The sequence below is a fragment of the Echiichthys vipera genome, assembly GCF_963691815.1.
Source record: "Echiichthys vipera genome assembly, chromosome: 8".
Lineage (NCBI taxonomy): Eukaryota > Metazoa > Chordata > Actinopteri > Perciformes > Trachinidae > Echiichthys > Echiichthys vipera.
In genome coordinates this window covers 23,967,646-23,989,518 of record NC_139833.1, presented here as the reverse complement: position 1 = coordinate 23,989,518, position 21,873 = coordinate 23,967,646, and the positions used below count along the sequence as shown (strand labels likewise).

Genomic DNA, 21,873 nt, shown 5'->3' with positions numbered 1-21,873 from the left:
ACTACTGCTTTCAGCATTCAATGGCCAAAATTAATAAATAAATAAAAGTAAAAAACCCAAAACACAACCAATATGCATTAATATTAAAAACTCAGAAATCCATACCGGTAGTATCTGGAAATGTTTGATTTTCTGGTGATGGCACAATGTGAGCACAAACGCCTTGGGGTTACTCTGACTGACTCTCAGCAGAAACAACCTGTGCAACAAGAGAAAGGAGGACACTATTCAGCTGACTTTTTATAGTTGTAGTAAGAAAATAAATAAATAAATAATGGTATTCATTTGTGTTTATTCCGTGAATAGGAAAACTGCATGTGTAATATGAGTTTTAGCTCCAGCTCCCTCACCCATCCACTTGTCCCTGCTGGTGGATAATGCGATGGGATTCTTCTCTGGTTATCCTGCCGTGGAACCACAACTGAGCTATGTGGATGACTGCAGAGGAAATAATAAATCATTTTTCAAAAGGCATTTTCAAATTGTTCACAATATTTAAACTGAAAGAAAACATACTGAAAGATGTTAAAAACCATGTATTGTTTACCTGAGCTTAGCGAGGAGTGGTGTAGTGGACTATGGGAGCCTAATATGTTCATTCGTTGACTCCTCTTCTGAGAGAGATGCCACACACAGACAAAACAACGGGGATTAGTTCATGATCTGGTGGGTTATTCTACTGTATTTACAGTTTTTCTCAACACGTTGTGGAGGGGCCTCACATTTCTTATAAAAATGAAATGTGCAAATTACTGACATTTTTCATATTTTGCCAGTTGCCCTACAGCCATATCAGCTTTATGAATAGACTGAATAACAATCAACACAATCAACCAGAGGAAAATAAGCTCTGCATGAATATTTGAGCAAAAATAAATGTTAGGTCTGCTGCAAGAATTGACAGAGATAACTGAGGTTGTGTCTCACCCTCCACGCGTGTCCCTCCTCCATGGCAGCGCTCTGAGCTTCGACAGGGTTGTCAATCACCCTGCCTATCCTCCCTGAGAAATCCATCGCCACAAGGGAGTTCTCTGATACACTCCGCTAAGGGAAGACAGCGATACACAACGAGTCAAAATGTGTGTACAAAGGCAGCAACACAAGTGTCAGGGTGTAGCTGTGTAAGAATGTAAAGAAAGGCTGTGAGATGGCACAGGTAAGCATTTTGGGGATTGTCTCCATTCTCTTAAACTTGTCAGAATAGTTAGTTAGCTATCCCTGGTACATATATTACAATCGTATTCCTGCACAAACAGTGTTTTAAAAAGTTCTGGGAGTTATTTAAATCAGTGTTTTACTGAAAAAGTTGAGTCAGTAGTAGTAGTTTTAAGTTACTTTAACTTTATATAACACCTACAGCTACAACGCCTCAATGGAAAGTGCGTTATTACTATTCTTTTTTTTATTAAAACTTTAATGATTCTCTTTCTAATTTTTTTCTAATTTGATGCTATTTTTGTTTTCTTTTATTTGGTGATGTTATTACGTTCCTTCATGTTTGTATGTATATGTGTATGTGTCTCTTGACCTTGTGTACTGAAAAAAAAAAGAAAGAAAAAAGAACGTTAAATAAAGCATAAACTTACCATAGGTGCTGAGAAGTGTGAAAGTAAGGTTTTTCTTTGTTGGGGAATCTTATAATTCTGGTACAACACAATCCCATACTGTGAAGAAAAAGGAACACACTGGTGAATAAACATTCTTAATGAGTGTATCGTACCCATCACCCAAAACTAATATATTTTTTTGTTATGGGGTTACCTTAAAGAGCCGGAAGGCAGTCATCCAACATGTCCTGCCCTGTTCATCCTCTGCACAAAGAATCCTAATCTCCTTCAACTCGCCTCGACATTTATTGGGCTGAGAGAATATGGGGTTAATTAAAAAACGTTTAGAAATACAGCAATAAACCAGAACATCAGCACCCATATATACATAAGCACGATGACAAACTGCACAGAATGTCAATCATCCCTTAGCTCATAATATTTCATTAGAAATCAGCTTCATCTCAGTTGTGTCATCTGAGACTCACCTTGATACAGAACTCGTAGTCTGTGGGTGCACTGTGCTGCTTTTTGCCTGTGATGACAGTGAAGATGTTGCTGTCTTCAAGGTCTGCTAGAAACTGTAGATGTCTGGGCTCCTGGAGACAGAAATAATTAAAAAGTCAGAACATCATGAAGAGAGAGCCTGGAGGTATACTGACAGGCATGCGCATACCGTACATAGAGAGACCACCATCAACACAAGGCTGATCCTTTGAAGGTAAGTGGGTTTCATCCAGAATATTTACCGTGTTATTACCACACAATTTCAATGTAGTATGCATTTGAATTCTTTAATGAGAAATAATGACTGTAATTACAAAGTTACATTACATGAAAAATGACTGACAGATTGAGTTGCTGTTACCTTTGAGGTTCCTTTTGTAGAGCAGTAGAGTCCTGAGCGCCGCAGGAACATGTAAACTTTCTTCCACGACTTCCTGCCCACCTCCTTCACATACAGATAACCCTGGATCTCTGGACAGCTACTGGTTGCTAGGAAGTTCTGAGGGTGGGAGCGAGAAAGGCATGGAGCAGGGGATCAGCACACAAAAGTTTGGATGTTTTCATCTCAGGAAGGCCACACTAGATCACATTGGAAGGCTATACGCTCTCTTTCACTGCCACAGCCAGATAGTGAAAGCTGGAGCAGACAGCATCTGTAGAGGCATTACAGACAGGAGGCAATTGCTTTTTGTCAAAGAACACAGTGTCGTCTGGGCTTCCTGCATCGGTGCAAGACTGACAGCTGGTGGTTGAGAAGGTGGCAGCTTGAATTCTTACACACCACGGCATTGTGCTATTGTCTGACATACATAAAATACATATGTGCGGTGTATACATGATTTGGGCCTGTGATGGACTCCTAAAATCCTTTTCTTTTTTCTATTTTAAATACAAAAAGAAGAAGAAAAAAAGGGGGAAAAAGTGTGTGTCATGTACTGTGCCTGCCACAACAAATACAGTACATACATTGACTTGACATATAGTGCCTTTCTATTGAAGACACTTAAAGTCTAAATTGTCTCGTGGGTGTCTGTAAGTATTTGGAGTTTCCATGTTTCCCAAAAATAGCACACCAAGAAGTGGCAGGTTAAGTTATAAGAGCTGATATGGAATCTGTGGCTTGCAGCTGGAAGATAAACTGTTCCAGAGGAGTCCTCAATATTTAAAGCACATGTTTCTAAGTGTTTTGGAAACATCCCACAATGGGCCTCATGCATGAGCATTTACCAGTATTTGTAGAGTGCACACTCACACGCGACGCTCATTCAAAAAGCTCTCTTTCTGAGGAACTGCACCTTGCTTCTTTGCGTTGACATATGCTTTTCCCATAAATGGCAAAAATTACAGACACCTGGATGAGCTCATGTCAGAAAGCGTCTTGGTTTATACAGCACTCTAATTAAGTGCAAAGATCTTGCGCTTAGAATAAGTCAAACATTGGGGATTCCTGACACAACTCAGGCTCACTCATCGCATCCCCATTCATTTATTGACTCCTCTATGTAGAGCATAACGTCTATATGATCAGCAGGGGAGTTAAAAGCTTTCTGTGAGTGGCAAGGATGAAGGGATGGATTCCACTTGTGGTTCTGTCTCTGACAGCTCAATTACTTGATACAAGAGAGAGCCAGAGAGCATGTAAACCCTCCATCCATTAAGACCAAAGGTTTTCAAAATCCCAAGAATCTTTTTGTCTGGTCCACTCTTAGACTTTTTCTCCTCTTCACATCTTTTGTGAAAGCAATGTATGGCCTATGAGCGGTCTGTGGAGCAGATACGTACTGTAGCATGACACAAGTGTGCAAATTTGTACTGTGAAAACATACAGTAGGTATGTGAGGAACTGTATGTTCTATTTCTGACTCCCTAATACCATCCATCGCAAGTGTGGGGCCTGCGTTGCGTGTGCCAAGACAGTCTTGTGTCAACAGGGGATCAACGGTAGTTATTACTGCAGGCTCTGACGAGACACGCCGTCTCAGGGTCAGAGGTGAGGTATGTCAGCTTGATTGTACAGTATATAGTGGATGCTGACTCTGAGGTAAGCTAAGCTGTGTGCGTGTCAGGAAGAGGAGACAGAATGAGAGGCAGCCACAGAGAGAAGCGCATGCGAGTGTGTGTGCTGCGTGTACCTGAAGGAGCTGAGATGGTGGAATTGTACGATTGGTTTCCTGGCACCACGCAATCATATGCTCCGGGAAAAATGACTGGTGGAAGAAGGTGGAGAGACACGGAGGCAGGCAGACAGACAGAACATTAGCCACTGTGACAATAATTACAGGGTAGGAATTTGTGACAGAAAAAGAAACGTCACGCAAATCTCATTAGCACAGACAGCTGTCATAATATTTCACAAGAATACAAGACATAGACAGATACTCTGTCAAAGAACATGTCTTTTCTTTAATCTCGTGGCAATGTGGCCACATACAAAATACACCAGTAAACTCTTGAACGTCTCTTTTCACTTGACTGAATGCCCTAAATATTAGAAACCAGAGCCAGATCAGCAGATATTATCAGCCGATATTAGCCTATGAGATCGTTCAGTATTGGCATGTATGTTTTCCGATATGACAACCTTCTTTTTACAGAACATAATATAATGCAGAAAACAAGACTTGGGCTGATTTAGAAATGGATTTATTTCAACTGATTCTTTATTTAAATTGTCAGCAATGGACTGATACTGAATATGTTCATTGTTATTAGCTTATATTATTTAATCTTTATTTTCTGAGTGTATATTTCTAGAACTGGTTGAAAATGTATACAGCTTAAAGTGCTCAGGCACCATGCCTGATTTCAGGAATAATAGAGCAGTTTTAAATGCATATAACTTAATTCATTCATTCATTCATTCAATACAATGTACAAATTCCTCCTGGACAACTTTTTGAGACTCGCAAATCATTTTGTGCTTAACCCCTGAATATAATGCATTATGTATAATAATGTGAAATATTCCTTAATAAATCCATTTGTTTAAGAAAGCCTTCTGAGAAACCATGTGGTGTAATACCGCTATCCTCTAGTAGCCATATACTGTACATTTAACCATTTATTTCAAATCATCTAAGAATGAATGAGAGCTTTTGCCGCAGGTGGATTTTTTTTACAGGCTATAGGGGTCACATATTTCATCAAGAGGACGTCAGGAGTGATAGAAAAAAGTAATTACCAAGGGGTTTCTGAAGAATTCATATTTGGCATAGTTCTTTCTGAAGAGGAATCTGCTGTCGCTGTTCATAGAGGCCTGGACCTGAACCACCAGCTCATGGTCTTCTAGACAGCGCTCTGTTGTGAGACAGAAAGAGAGGAATGACAACAATAAAGGAGGTTAGCATTTATCATTCCAACTATTTCAGAACTAATTATAAAACATACATTAATATAACATGGTCTGTCAATGTAGCGGATCATAATAAGTTTTATTCCTATCTGACCATACAGTACTGCAGTCGTTAAGGTTCCAATCACATTTTTCTCAGTATGTCACATATAGATATTAAGTAAATTAGAATTTAAGGGAAAGATTGTTTATCAGAAACAGAAAGTCTAGAAAATCATTCAAATGAAACTGAAAATAAAAGTACACACACTGAATCCCAACAAGTAATTTCACCTGTTTTATAAACACTAATAAAAAAAAATCTTAAGTTTAAGCTTTACAAAAACATGTCAGTGTTGTGAGATTAGGTCACCTGTTACCAATAAAATTGACACAGCATTTTTCTAAAACCATTGTTCTGTTAAAACCTGACCATCTTTACATGTCAAGTCTTGTTTGACATGATGTGTAGCCTGGTCAGACAAAATGTGTGTGATCCTTTCTTATTCAGGGTAAGTCTTGTGAGATCTCATGCTCTTTTGCTCACAGTTACACACACTTGCAATTGGATTGCATTGGAAACAGCAGACTCTAACTAAACCTCAAGAGAGGTTCACAGGAAGTACATAAGACCAGTGGGACCACATGCTTAATTTACCATACCATAAGAACAGTCTTTTAATGGTACTAAATGTACTAAACTTAATCATGGGTTTCATTTGATCTGTTAAGTGGTCTAATAACATATTTAGAAATGGTTTCAGTGGCTTGTGTTCATCAAACCAGCTGAGATAAGACCGTAAAGAGAAGATTTAACTAATACAGCATTTCCACTGCATGGTAGAGTTTGACTCTACCTGCTCTTTTTTGTTTTTTTCATTAGCAAAAGTTATAGATAGTACCTGGTACATTTGGTACCACCTCGGTCAAGGTTCCAAGCAAGCTGAGCCAATACCAGAAGAGTTAAAACACTGCAGACCACTGATTGGTCAGAGAGAACCATCACTGGCGCGACACAGGACATCCTGCACAAACCTGCAATTTTTAAATAGCAAAGCAACTTCTGAGGGGGTATTATCCACAGGAAAACAAAATAGAACAAAGCACCTGGTGCCAAAAGCAGGATTCCCACACATTTTCATGGGCACAATGTCCATGACTTTTCAAGGACCCATAGTAAAATGTCCATGACCGTTCACAGTGTAAAACACAAACAGAACAATATCGGAATGTTAACTATTGTATGCACATAAATAGCAACCTTTTTTAATCTCTAATCGTTGGTTATGTTCATATTCACTTCAAATATTTACAAGCAGGTCTATCTGGTATTGGCTTTCAAGAAAAAATTTAAAAATTAAACTTATTGTTCCATCTGTGTATTTGATTTATATATGAAAGGAGAAAATTAAGAAACAATTTGCGATTAGAGCTACTTTGCATAAGCTACTACAGAAAATAAATTCCCCTTTATTTTACACTAAATGGAAAGTTATCTGTGGAAGTGTACTGTGATATTTAACGCCATTAAACATGACAAAATTCCATGTCTTTTCCAAAACTTTGAAGGATTTTACTAATTCCAAGACTTTTCAAGACCTGGAAAATAAGATTTTGGAATTCCATGACTATTCCAGGTTTTCCATGACTGTGGAAACCCTGCCAGAGCTATCTCCACAAAGCTGAGTATGGTCTGGCTGCACGATTTAACATTCTGGGATAGACAGGGGGAAAAAACGCTCTGGCTTGTTTGTATTTCTCTAAACCAATCCCATTAATCTTGGCCAGATGCAGAAATTTGCAAAATAGATAGTGGACATAGCGGAAGGGGAGGAGAATGCCTGTCAGCCTTTGAGCCAGACTAAGTTGAGCTGAGACGAGCCAAGTCGTGCTGTGGAAATGAGGAACAAAAGTATGTCCTTGTGGTGTGGTCAGAGGTCCTGGTGATGTATATCCTGTTACTGTGATGCTGAAACATGACTCATTCAATCCCACCAGCCCAGCAAATTCTCTCTGTCATGTCTTTAATAAAAGATATCCTTCCTTTCCCCCTGTAGATCTAATTAAAAGCCTTTAACTTCACTCACTTTTGCAGTACTATCTTGTTTGTGATGTGAAATGGTGAACTTCAGAGGAATCTGACTGCACAGCTCTATCTCACATCATTATCTCATTTCATGTAACCCCTCTTTATTCTCAATCTCTTTAACACTGTCACAACTCTTTTTCTTTCTGTTCCATCTTGTCGCCTGTCTGATGACTCACTCATGTTCGTGACAGCGACTCACTCTGGAAACACTACCTCACTGTCCCAGAGTTGTTAACCTTTTCGATGTGATAAGCAGAGGTCAGTGCTACTTATCTCAAAGGGCCATTTCATCCCATTCAGCAGCGTACCAGTGAGTGGGTGGCCAGCGACGTACAGGAATAGGCTTCTCTATTCAAACGCAATATTGTTAGGGTCTTTCTGAAACTTCTATTCTTGTTCACCACCAGACCACATGTGCACACATGGAATATTACGGCACACGTATGTGAAGTGCAGATGTGCACACTGTGCACATGCATAAGAACACTTAGAGCACTCATACAGGCAGCACTTTCACATAAACAAAGCACTTCATATATAGTTGAAAAAGCTCAAAATATTCTTCAAACATTCAGTCATGCATTTCTACAAAGGTGGTCAATAATAATTTCATATATATTTTGGCAGCAAAGAGGCTCTTATATTTATGTACTGTTGACAAAATACTAAATATCAGCAGATACAGCTAAAATGGATTTTGACCACACAACTATAAAAAGCACTTAACTCAGAAGTAATTTCAACACAATTACAATCAGTTTATGAAAAGCAACTAGACACATATGTCAACTGTAAAAATCAACCAGACCACTAACAGAGCTAAATTAAGTTACTGTAATAAATATGTCAGACCTATACAGTACAATGCATATACAATACACAGAGGGTAACAAATACCACTAAATGGGATTTAACCCACAATATTTCCCACCATTTTAACAGCAATTGTGACAAATTGTGAACATATTTTTTGGATTTTGTTATAGACACAAATCCACATGTGCACACATCTGCTGCTTCATCAAATCTCATTTTCTGAAACTCCTAAACATAAAATACAATAAGTAGTATTCCAGACCTGAGAAGAAGACAGGTGCGCCAGGACAGAAGAAGGGCTATAATGGAATAGAGCTACTCTGAGCCAAAGCTGATGTCATTTACAACAAGCCAACCTAACTGTATTTGGCAGCATTGTGTTGGCAGCACTGATGAGAAATGTAATCAGATCATGATGGACGGTGAAATATTAAGTGGAGCGGTGGGCCCTGTACTTTGAATAATGCAATATATTTTGGAAAAGTTTCCTCACGTGACGGCAGAACAGCCAGAAATACATTGACACAAGTTGTCAGTTGTAAGAACAGAATTGAAGTGTTTTTACATATGGTTTTCACCATGTCTCCTCCCACAGTATGTTTCACTACCAGGCACACTGTTCTATATAAAACTACACCCCCTCCTCTCCCACATCTGTTAAACTGTACAGACATCAGCACAGAGCACAAGCTCAACATGTCTTTCATAAGTGCTTTATAATCGCCCTCTCCTCAGGGGGAGGTTGCGTTTTTCTAACGTTCAGCTGACCACAGCTTTCCAAACTTACTGTTATACTGCCAAGTCTAACACAAAATCACCCTGACAGAAACGCGAAGCTCTCTTCCTTCTTAATGCAGCAACAAGTTAAAATTCCTCCATCAATCCTTGGAATAGAGCATGTTTTTTGACTGTATTCTACATTTTCTATCCATTCTATTCCATCATTTCAGTGCCACATTTAGAGTTATAAGAAAATATCAAAACAGTGTTCTGGTCTTCTAGCTTTTAGCAAATGGTTTAAGTGCCTATCTACGTATAACATGCTACCTCTCGAACTGCAACACTTTAATTTGTTATATCAAACTTAATACTCTACATGGAATACTATTCCTCATTTCTGAGTTGGTCCTGCCATCATCCTTTTGACCTTTTCACACTACATTAGTCCTGAGGCTTCTGTCTGATGAACTGAGGCTTCTATTTTCAGGAGAGTGGTCTCTGTGGTATCGCCACACCACCTTTAACATGAAACATAACCTTTTAAACTATTCATCAATCTTCTCCATCACCTAGCTGCTGTGTCATTTATAGTACTGGATCGATAACATCACACCGCCTCTGACACTGAGAGGAGCACAAGTCAAGAGAGCTTTTGTTACACTGTTCATCAGTTACATCGCTACATCTCCTAATCCATAACCCTCAATTATCACCTTCTCTCCCTTTACCTTCTCATATGTTGGCTTCCACTCTGAGCCCTTCATGTAATCCCAATTTAAGGAAAAAAGAACATCATGACTTAATCTCCTGCATGACAATTGTTCTTAAAAAGTAGCTTAGCGCCCAGAATAATTTGGGTCGGAACTATCCAGTATGATATCATTTTAATATGGAGTCTCAAAAAAACCTGATTCCTAGCAGTCTATAATCCTTAAATGAGACTAAAAAATACCAGTGAATGATGTCAACAACCATATTCAATACTATCTCTAGTTACTTTCACTATCCTCTGCATAAACCATAAACTTCTCTTGCAACCACCAACACCAAATAAAATTATTCTGTAATTCTCAAACGAGTCTCAACATGTAGGCTTTGGGGGCTGTATCATTTATCAATTACTGAGTTTGTTTAATTTATGAGTGTAGAGTCCAAAGATAAGCTTTAATAAGGGCCCCTGGAAAAGTCTGTCTCCACTTACACTAATTCTGTTGTTTACTTGCATGCAATAACCGAAACCCTGAGCTCCGATATGCATCACTTTTTTCTCTGCTTCATGCATACTACACGCTGAAGCTGGAATCTTTGTCAGCCCTATAGGTCTCCTTGAACTGTATCCATTAGAAGGACAATATTTAACTAATCTCAACACACCTGTCATTAGCATCAGATTTTACGGTTTTCACTCTTACTCATCCAGCAGCAACATGAACATACAACTTCTTTTTTCTTAACTTTCAATTGCCTCTTCTCTATTGAGTCACATCATTGACCTGTCAGTGCTAAAGTAAATGCATTTATTTATTTATTTCCATTACTTTCTGTTCGCACTCAAGTGGATCAATACATTTAACATACATGTTTTTCAATGACAAGCGGCAGAATGTGTGTGCTTAATGTCTGTTCTTTACAATATAACATTTCCCTGCTTTGTCTGCATAATACTGCGCTGCTACAGCAACCTTTCACACAGCCACTGTGTTGTACTTGATTAGATCACTGGACATCATGGCTCTGTGCGTGCATATGCTGTATAGTATCTGCATGCACTCATGCTTGAATACATGCCTGCGTGAGAATATGTGCCTGAGCTGTCTGTCTGCCTGAGTATGCAGGGCACGCATGCATGCATGCATGCATGCATGTATGTGAATGCACCTGTGTATGGTAATGATTGCATTGCATGTTTCAGCCCAGCCAAATAAATCCATTTCCATTTCTGTGTGGGTATGGGAGTGTGTGAGTATCTGCTCATTTGTGTTTTTGCCTGTATGTGAACAGTGTTGGGGGCCTGCAGGGCTCTGCCCCTTACCTAGCCCTAGCAGCGGGTGGTGTTCAACAAGTGCCCAACTGTTGTCGTCCACACAATGGCTTTTATAAACCAGGAGCTGGCACAAGTCCCTGGCTGTCATGTCGGCTGGAATCTCCACCACTTTACCCATGCCGTCTTCACTGAAGATCTTCACAATCTGCAAGGATAAAATATATTAGAGGTCACTTATAATAAACAGAGCACTTCAAGATAGTTTGGTAAACTAGAGACTGTGTTTCAATAAAGAAGACCAGTTATAAGGGTGTTCTTATATGATCAAAAGATTGATGGACCTTTCAAGCTGCGATACATTTAGAATAACATGGTGGGAGAATGTGATTTTTTTATGGTAATTCCGAAGGGAATTCTAAGTTGTGAAAAAGTCATTTAACACAAACCATTTTGGAAAACTCAGCCTAATAGGAGGGTGAAGCCAGCAATTTTCTTCAAACAAAGCATAGTATCTATCATATAGTGCCCCAAACACTATAGCATACACAGGCCTGTAATTATAGCACTCAATAGAAAAGAACAGACATTCAAAACTATGTAGCAATTGTGGCATTAGAAATCACAGGCAAGCATTTCTTAGAGCAACTTGTTGATGTAATATAGAAGCAAATATACTGTAGTGTATAACAAGCATCTGCTCTGGCAAAGCAGGATTGTCAGCAGCAAATGGTTACATACTGTACTGTAGCTTAAGAGAAAGCCAGCATGGTGTTTCCAATTAAAGCTTATCAAAAAAAAAAAAAAATATTTGCAAGTATGCAGAGATGAGACATAAGCACTGAATATGCTTCGAGTCACCTTCAAACACCAAAGTTATTTTATTCTTGATATGTTGAAATAATAAACCAATCATCATGAGCCACTATTTCTTTCTGTCCTGTATAACTTATACATTATATTATATAGCAACCGTGCATCAGGCTCTGAGTAGTTTAAACTCCACTCTAAGATGTGTTTAAGGGACAGCCCTTTACATTCAGATATGCTTGTATATCAGTATAAGAAAATATAACTAAATCATGGTAAATAATCCTAAATTCACATTTGTCCATTAAGTCCAACCTTTTTAGCCTACACTGGAATACAGCCTTGTCAGACAACACATGTCATGTATGCACACTTCCCACATACTTTATCATGACAAAGAAATTCTGTCTTGAGCAAAGATGCAGCTTACAGCATCATAGTTTGCACAAACCAGGCCTGAGGCGCTCTATCTGTCCAAAATGTTCAAGGAGAAAGGCAGAGGAAGCCTCAATCATTCAAAGCTGCTGACGTATTTGACTCTTTTTCTTTTTTATTGCTGTGCTCACATCTCGAAAAAGACAAATTGTCTTCAGCCTTTAAGGTATTTACACATTCCATGTCTCTCAATCATAGCAGCACTTCAAAGAGAAACTGCCCCTAACGTGTAAAAAAGAAAAGGAGGCAAAGAGAGGCAGAGACACACAAGGAGAGATAAGAGAACCAGAAAGAGAGCGGTCTTACCTCCACGGCCCGCAATAGGCAGCAGTCCGGGGAACACGAAGGCATTTTTGGAGTGAGCCTGGCTCCCCACACACACATATACACACACACAAAGTCACTCACACTCACAGTCAATAAGACAGAAAACCTTGTAATGTCGCCATGTCTCCTCCAGAAACAAAGATACACATTTGAGTGTCGACAGTTGCACTACCTGTCACATAGCCTGTAGAATAGTCCTTCAGTCTATCTAGGCCACCGCCTCTGTCTTAAAAACCGCCTCTGTCAAAAATGCGTGACCTAAAGCTGCTGTCTGTACAGCAGTGATCGGATAGCAGTAGGTATAGTACAGTGCTTCCAGTGCCGGTTGAGTCTGACAACTATCTTTCTTTCTCTGACTCCCTCTCTCTCCCTCCCTCTCTCTCCCTCCCTCTCTCTCTCTCTCTCTCTCTCTCTCCCCCTCACAAAGGGTTACAGCCTCAGCCATGGGCTCTGAGGCACACTGAATCAAACCACACGCGCACCAACCAATCATAAGGCTGCAGCAGGCTGATGTAATCATTCTCACACACACACACACACACACACACACACACACACACACACACACACACACACACACACACACACACACACACACACACACACACACACACACACACACACACACACACACACACACACACACACACACACACACACACACACACACACACACACACACACACACACACACACACACACACACACACACACACACGCACAGTCATGCACAGACACAGCCAACTTTTTCAGACCTTTTGCAAGCTTCTCCGCTTCAGTTTCTTTTCAGAGCTCGAAGTGAGAGGGTTAATTTGAGAAGGGTGTGGGGTGGTGAGAAAGAGGTGGAGCAGGCAGATGAAGAAAGGATAAAGGAAGGAGTGAAAAAGTTTTTCTTTGTCACTTTTCTCGTCTCCAAAAATGTTCAGGAGTTTATCAAGTGAGGGCTTGTTGGCTTGTTTGTCTTTCTCTTCTTCTTTGCTTCTCTTTTCCTCTCCTCTCCCTTCCTCCCTCCTTCCCTCTCCCTGTGGCTTAACTTTGAACTCCCAGTCAGATCTCTCTGCCTCTCACAGCAGTAACAAGACTCATTACAGAGCAAATTAAATGAAACAAACCTGGAGCAGCATTTGAGCACTCCGACCTTCTCCTCCTCCCCTGGTGGCTAGCTCCGTGCCAACATTCTTTCTCTCTAAAGAACAAAAAAAACCTGGAGACTTTTGCACACACATACACTCGAACACCCAGCCCCCAACCCATCCTTTTAACTCCGATATTTAATACGGCATGAGACAGACAAAAGCCTTGACACACCCCGTCTGGGAGAGGCGAGGACAGCTTTACGTTGTCCTTGAAGCAACTTTTTCTTGTATTCCTAACGTTTTTAGGGGAAAGGAGGGTGTGTGTGTTTTTTGTGTGTGTGTTTGTATGTCTACATGTGGGTGAGGTGTATTCCACAGAAGGAAGGAAATGGTGGTAAAAGCGGTCAAAGGAGTCAAAGTGATACGACTTAATTTACTATAGCGGGAAACTTTGGGGAGGGAAGGAGGGAGAAAAAGGGGGAGTATGTGGCTGGGGGAGGGGATTGATAGAGAGAGAGAGAAAAGTTTGTGTATGTGTGTGTGAATGATTGCACATGCACACAGTCACGTATGTGGGTGTGTGTAAGACAGACAGGGAGACAGACAGACGAGAGGAGTGAAGGGAAAAGGAGTGGGAAGCAGAAGGAAGTAAGAGAGAGAGAGAGAGAGAGAGAGAGAGAAAGACTGGTGACACACTGCAGCAGAATGTGTAGTATGAATGCTTCCTACTGTTAACTACATATCTAGTCTGCACAGCTGTCTCTCCCAACCACCCCCTCCCCGCCTCTACACTCACACAGACCAGTTCACACACCGTCATCTACGTCACAGTTAGTCAGTCAGTGGGGAAAGCCCCAATAAGGCTGCACACATCACACATGCTGCAATACAGGTTTTTACATGCTTTAGTGCTGTAATTCTAAGAGTTGCTCAATCAGTCCATTACCCTCAACGCTTCTGACAAAGAATAAACTGCAATTGGTTTGAAGGTTTCGAAGTTGTCTCGAACACAGGGATGATAATCCAACGTGGTTTCGTGTTTCAGACAAAAACAAGGACAGAAGAAACCTGTTTGTTTTCCATTGGTTCAAATAAGTCATACTTTGTGTGACCTGGCCATGCTTTTATAGGACAGGTTCAACGTGGGTTTCTATTCAATAATGACAGGATTATCATAATCCAGAGGTGGGGTCAAGTGTTTGTTTTGCAACAACTGAGACCAAAGTCCTGTCAGTCAAATCCAAAGTCAAAGTCCGTGCCCTGAAGGTTTGTTCAGCTCATAAAACATATGCATTATTAATCAAATGTAATGCCATTTCATAAGGTGGATACCAAACAGAGTCATAGTTAGCAGTATTTCAATATACTATAATATTGCTGGCGCAAAGGTGGCATAAGGATAAAAGGTTCAAACTGTATTGAGCAATACTTCTAGCTAGCTGATCTCAACAGGTTCAGTGTGGCAGTGTTTCAGAGGATCATTATCTTGTCACTGGGATAGCAGCTCTTACTGGTTAGTCAGAGACAGTCTGCAAACAGGTCACATTATGCCCTCCCAGAAAACCCCACTGGAGCATGGACAAAGATGGGGGGAGGAGGGAGAAATAACCATTCAAGATTTGAGGACACTGGGGAATTTTTAAGAAAAAAATATGAAAAAATGAGTATAGAAATCCCCATTGTCCTCCATATTCAATCTCCAGTGCACAACAAAACAATCCTATACAGCACTAAGCTAAGTCCCATTTAAGTATACATGGACATATACTTTCCAGCCTGGTCTTATATGAACAGGGACAGTGGGATATTTGTACAAAGAGGTCCAATGCAGTTTGGTTCCATGTTCATTATCCCCTGATTTGTGTACAAAGGGGACATCAAAGACACATTTAGGTTCACTTATTGGAAATTACTGTATGTGAATGTCAAAATATGGAATATGCTTTATGAACATAATGTTCAAGTATGATGACACGAATCACAAGGAGGTTTGGCTGCTTTAGGGACGTATCAGTGGGTAGCTGGTATGAATAAGAAGTAAAAATAATAACCAGCACCTGTCTAGCAGCATGAATCATAAGAAAAGTATCTCCTTGTGACATTATAACGGCCACCTCATCCAAGTCTTTAACTGTGACCAGTGATTTGAACAGTCAGATGATACTGATCAGCTGAGAGCAATGACCAACCGTAGACTAATTTGGGGCTGGGAACTGATCCTTCATTAGCTGTGGAAATCTGTTCTTGCAGTGTGGAAATACCATTAGACTGCCTCATGAGTGGAAAGGATGAGAAAATAGACAAGGTAACAGCAAAGTGACATGTTTTAACTGACCTACTCCTTGGTCTTCTTCTTAAGGGCACAAAATAGTTGTGTGGGTAAAAAAGGGGGGAAAAAGAGCAAAGAAAGAAAGAAAGAAAGAAAACTATTTATCTTCTAATGCTTTTAAGTGTGTCCTCATTTCAATGGAGGAACATGGAAGAGTTGGGGGCCACTCAACCTCTCTGATGACTCAGGTCTGATAACTGCCATGTGATGTAATACCTCAGGGAGAGACGCCTCAGGCAACACACAAAGAGCAAGTAAACGGCACTGTGTGAGAACGTGCTTAATGCAAACTAAAGTATGTACACAAGCATGTGTGTGCACGCCCACCAGGGAGTTCACACGCACACACACATCCATCTCTATGAGAATTAGCTGCCGTCCTATAAATAGCTCCACTGGTATTACGTACACATTGCAAGTCATTACATGAGATAGGAGATTCTGTGGCAGATTACAATTCTAAAAGACTATTAGCGATTAGGCATACAAGTCTGCGCACAAATTAGGATCCATTACATGTGGGCAATGTTGTGAAGCAGTTGAAAAAGGCAGGCAACCAGGATAACAACTGTATAAGGGAGGAAAGCCAAATGTTGTTTTACAGCAGAGACAAAGCATCATGGAAAATTTCTAATCACAGTTATTGCCAAAAGGGCCAGTGTCTAGTCACACCAAATATTCATATGTAAATTCATCCTTTATGTCAACTCTTCCTGGAATAATAACAAGGAACTTTTTTCTGATTAACAGGCACAGGGACTTTCTTGTCCGGAGTTTGGCCTTCCGGCTGTGTGTAATTATGGCCTAACCCTAACTTTAGCAACAGCCTTTAAACAAACCTAAACATATGATTGCATAAGCATTTTTGTAGCAGTGAGCACAATATTTAGAGCAAAACAGATTTCAATCCTCATCAATTTATTCAAAATATCAAATCATCTCTTACTCTAGTGATAAAATAATGATTTAAATGAGATTGACTAAGTATTCAGGTTTTCAAGATATAAAAAGAGAGAAAATGGAGGGTATGAATTGTTGGAATAATCATTGTTGATTATTCCAATATAAGTTAAAAAAAAAGCTATAAACTATATAACATTTCTTACTAGTTTTAGATAACTTTTTTTTTTTACAGTGATAATTCGATTTGGCATTGCTAAGGCTTCATAGTTTTATTGCAACCCCTCCACTGTCAACATTTAGCTATATCTGCTCTGTGTACAACTGTAGCCATTGATAAGATGATTTGGCTCAAACGACCCACCACAGCTTCATATTCCCATTACCAAGTGATCTCTATAGAGCCCCCCTGACTGTAATGTGGTGCTGCGTGTGGTCCCGGCAGCCCCTGGAAACTGACATCCGGATGATGAGATGGAGACACAAAAACCTGAATGGGCTTTGGACATTTGTCCATCCACGCTCAGCGCCTGTAGTCAGCTGTAGTGGGAGGCACTAGCCAAGAAAACTCTGCTGACTCATGTGGAAGGGACACTGTCCCTTGTCATCCAATTACTGTGTCAAATTAAGACCCAAGACATAGAGGCCTATCTGGGCTCAGCAAAGCAAAAGAAGGTAGAAAGGGATTTAGTGAGCAGGGGACAGAGGGTGGGAAAAGCTGGTGAAGGAGCGAGGGAGGTATGGTATAGAGAGGGGGGGGGGGGGGGGGGGGGGGGTGTATGGAGAGAAACGTAGGAGGAGAAGACTCCCAGTGCACACTAACAATACAAAGTCATGTACAGTGGCAGACTGCCATCTCTACCACTGTGCAGCCATGCATCAAACCATACACTGTATATGGGGTAGTTAGTTATCACACAGAGCCTGTTATGTCTGTAAATAATAGAGTTTTAACTCCCATTCAGGGTTTTAAGACTCTTCAAGTTGAAGGTTGGAAGATTTTGGAGCTGAGCCGGGTCAAATTTAATTAGCAATGCAGGTCAGGTAACACAAATTTAGGTCAGACCTTTGGAAAAGCCACAACAAATGTTTTACGTAAGGAGTGTGAAGATAAAGGTGAGGCAAAAAGTCTATTTTCCTTTGATTGCAGTGCAAATTGTGCTATTGGAAAAGAAAATATTTTGTGCTCAACCAAAGATAAAAAGATCTGGGATGTGTGTAACTGACGTCAAAGTCTAGCAAGTACAAAAAAAGACTACACACCACCATCTGAGAAGTCCTTGCCCCAACACTTGGGATGCCAGTTTCCTGATCTAATCCATTTTGTCGTTTGTTCGTAACAGAATTGGTCATTTTTCAAGAAGTTTCAATGGAACAGTCCATCTAGACAGAGTTATGAAAATCAAGAACAATCTCTCCCCTATTTACTGTCTACCTGCTGAGAAACACCCTGCATTGAGCCAAATATTTTACCAACAAGAGTAAAAGTGGGGGTGGATGCTTAATTGCATGCTAAGGCCAATTGCCAGGAAACCGTGGGTCCTTTCAGAGCACTGCTGATTTGGAGCCATTGTCCAATTACAGCAGGAGGGCAGAAGGATGGGGCAGGGTAATTGTGATTGGGCAAACAAAGGATGACATCACTGGCATGATTTTGGTGATATATTGGAAATGATTCACCGGCTGTCAAGTTTACATTTCAAGCATTTGATAAACTTTCAAATTGCAACTGATGATCAATTTTCTCACAATTAACTAGTTGTAATATAACTGTGATTGAGTGATCATAAAACTACATTAAAGATATTGAATAATATTAATAACACAAGTACAAAAAGTAAAAGCAAGGCAGAGAAAGAGGGAGACTATCTACAGGTCCTTGTGAGTGTAAAAAAGAGGACTACCAGCATCACAGGCAACTACAAACAAACATTTCCTATTCAGAGGGATCACAGTATGTGCCACAGTTCTGTACAAACTGTCCCCAATAACAGGGAGTTTTCTCTGAAGTGCCAAGATCACAGTGTCGCAGTTCTCTCTCATTCACTCTCTCTGACACAAATCCCAGTTACTGAGTCCGGTCACTTGTCTCCAAATTCATCTGACTTTTAAAAATCCAACTTGTTCTTCCATATCAAAACTTTAAAGACTGAAGGTCATAGCTACATTTGTAACATATTTGTCTGCTCATCTGTTTTTTTTTTGTTCTTTAAAAAGGCCTGGCTGTCATCCTTAAAGATTACCTATTATGCTTTTCTGACCTATAAATGTTATGTTTTATGCAGTCAGCTCTTTTGACTTCTAGAAAATAATGTTTGTTTGGGTTTGAGGAAAAGTTATTTTTCTTTGGCTTTCCTAAAGACCCAATCACAAGGCAAAAGTGGGTAGAGACGCTGATTCCCAGCCAACAAGAAAAGACTCGCCAATACAAGGCTGGATTAGCTGCTAAACTAGTGCTAATTGACGGCTCTGTCCCTACCATACTTGGTCGTTTTTGATTTTTGCCTGAAATGTCCTCACAATGGGCCTCATTTATCTTGCGTGAAAACGGGTGGAGATCTGAGCGCAGAATTGGTCGTATGACAGGACCCACGTGTGATTTATGAAACGTTCGTATTGGACCAATCTCAGCGTACGAATGAGCGGGCCTTGATAAATGCGGCGGCTGAATTCGATCGTCATGTTCAACCTTAAATATTCCTGTTTCGGAGGCCTCGCCCACTGAGGTCAAACATGGAGAGAAGGAACGCTGGGAAGAAAAGACACTTTTCTGACACAGAGATCGGCATCCTGACATCCGAGATGGAGCAAAATAAATATGTGCTTTTTGTCAGTCTTAAGAGTGGAATAAAAGGGGCCCATTAAAACGCTGTATGGAAAAGAATAACGGAGGCAGTCAACCCGAAGCAGCGCTCCACTGTGACCCGTGTGCGTGTGTGCCACTGCTGAACCTGCGCTTCTGCTCTGTAGCGGGGTTTGCCAGCGTGGTTATTAGGTATTCCGTTAGATGATAACCTTTGTCGTCTAGAAGAACCATACCAAGATGTTAATCATCTGATACCTTGTTTGATTTAATGCAATTTATTGAGGGTAGCCACTAACCGAGGAGATGACTTTGGCTCTGCAGTGCGCTTTCCTTTTCATTCATTCATCATTCTTCAACCTTGTCCCTTTCGGGGTCGCGAGGGGCTGGAGCCGAGCTGTTTTGAAATATAAAAGAATCGTGTGTGTCCCCGGCCACCTGGCCACCACGTTTAAAAGCAAAAGCTTGGCATCACAAATCACCTGCACATTTATTGAGTTGTAGTTTTGGCGATTGATGAAGGAGGGCAGAGATGTATGAGAGGGTCTGATATGTTACTTACTATCAAATTAAATATTCATTCTGCCTTTGTCATGTACCTACACATGTACATCTATTGTATTTCAGACTTTTTTAAAAAAAACTTTTGTACTTTTTTCAAATATCTCTCCAATTTTGTTTTATCATGACTTTTATTTGTGAGGGTTACCAATATTTAATGACATAAATTAAATGCTAAAAGATTGAAAAACTGTTTCAGAATCATCCAGAATGACGATTAAAAGAAAAGTAAAAAGTATTTTGATATTGTCTTCTTGTCTGTCTCCTTGATTTGATGGACAACGATAGTTTATTTCTATAGTACAGTTAAGCAGATGAACACTGTTTACTGGTATGTGTCAGATACAGTAATACAATAATCTAATAAAAATGCATCATGAAATTAGTTTACATATGTCAACTTTTACAGTGAAAACAGTAAAAGAAAATTCTTCAAAACTATTCTAATTCTTCTTCCCACTTTCTGCCCCTTTATTCTACCTTTTCACAGCAGCAGCTTCAGAAATCTGAGCTGTCCTACTTTCCCTAAGAGAGAGAGGGGGAGAGAGAGAGCGGACTGACAGAGACAGAGGACAGAGCGAAGGCAGAGGGAGAGATGCAGTCTCCATGACCTACCAACAATCTGATCAGCTTTGGCCAGATGAAGTGCCTGCAGGCAGCAACACATTGCTCTCTTTGTGAAACACACGGACACACACAAACCTAGATGCATGCGTATACACCAGTATGCAGGCGCATATGGATGTGCATGAGCGTGCAAGTTCACAAGAATTCAAAATGTTATGCTACAAAAGGCCCACTTGTGTAGTACTAAACTTGTAGCAAAAGCACATACATTTGATACTCGGACAATGTAAAATACAGAGGCAGAGATGGAGGAGAGAACTAACACCATCAGGGATTTCCATTAGCTGCAGGAGTAATGGGATCTTGCCCTATTAGCTGGGTGAAAGTTGTGGCTTCTAATCTTACAATCCCTGCCGTCTGGGACACAGAGTGAGGGATGGACCATTAAAGGTGCATCATCCCCAGTGCCTGGGTGGTCCAGTCATGTTCCCATCGAAAGACATTTATTTTGCGAAATTCAATAAAGAAATTAATTAAGAAGAGAATAAATTATTAACCATTCATTCTTTTTAATATTTGAGGCTTGTGATTTCCTCAACAATGTAAAATGCTCTAAATAGGATTCCTCCATTAATCTATCCCTAAAAAAACGGCAATGACATCATTTACTGCTGGGTAAAGAGGGACCTAATGTGCATTCATATCTACTGTATCTGCCTGACAGTCTGACGGTACTGCTTTATTGATATGCTAGAATTATTTAGGCTACTATGGGTCTCCACTTGCTCTTGCTATGTTTCCCATGAGCTTTACGATGATGATACTTCAAAACAAAGTTGGAACTGCTACTTCCACTCCGGCAAAATGGACAGTTTGAGATCAGACGTGCTGTATTTACTTCAGTCATGATGTGTGCTGCAGTATCTCAGTGGCTGACCTGGTCAATGTTTTTTGTACAGCTTAGCTCACTATGCACTCAAATACACTGTCTCTTGAAACGAGTCATCATTTTCAGATATCATTATTCTTGCAGCGCCATGTTTGGCAGCAAATATCTTTTCAGTTCTCCTAGTA

General features: G+C 40.2%; 1 protein-coding gene across 2 annotated transcripts in view; it reads right to left on the bottom strand.

Moving 5' to 3' along the window:
- The window catches only part of grb10b (growth factor receptor-bound protein 10b), a 72,969-nt gene that overhangs the window by 6,325 nt on the left and 44,771 nt on the right, over positions 1-21,873 (bottom strand). Inside the window, exons 6-16 of one of the 2 annotated variants that reach the window (XM_083918133.1) lie at positions 11,043-11,199; positions 5,236-5,351; positions 4,187-4,261; positions 2,416-2,553; positions 2,036-2,146; positions 1,762-1,860; positions 1,587-1,664; positions 928-1,044; positions 548-614; positions 351-438; positions 106-199 (exon numbers count right to left, since the gene is read on the bottom strand). In XM_083918133.1, the coding sequence (XP_083774259.1) occupies positions 106-199; positions 351-438; positions 548-614; positions 928-1,044; positions 1,587-1,664; positions 1,762-1,860; positions 2,036-2,146; positions 2,416-2,553; positions 4,187-4,261; positions 5,236-5,351; positions 11,043-11,199 (1,140 nt within the window). The remainder of the gene's footprint in view (positions 1-105; positions 200-350; positions 439-547; positions 615-927; positions 1,045-1,586; positions 1,665-1,761; positions 1,861-2,035; positions 2,147-2,415; positions 2,554-4,186; positions 4,262-5,235; positions 5,352-11,042; positions 11,200-21,873) is intronic. The other variant, XM_083918134.1, reaches the window with a different exon arrangement.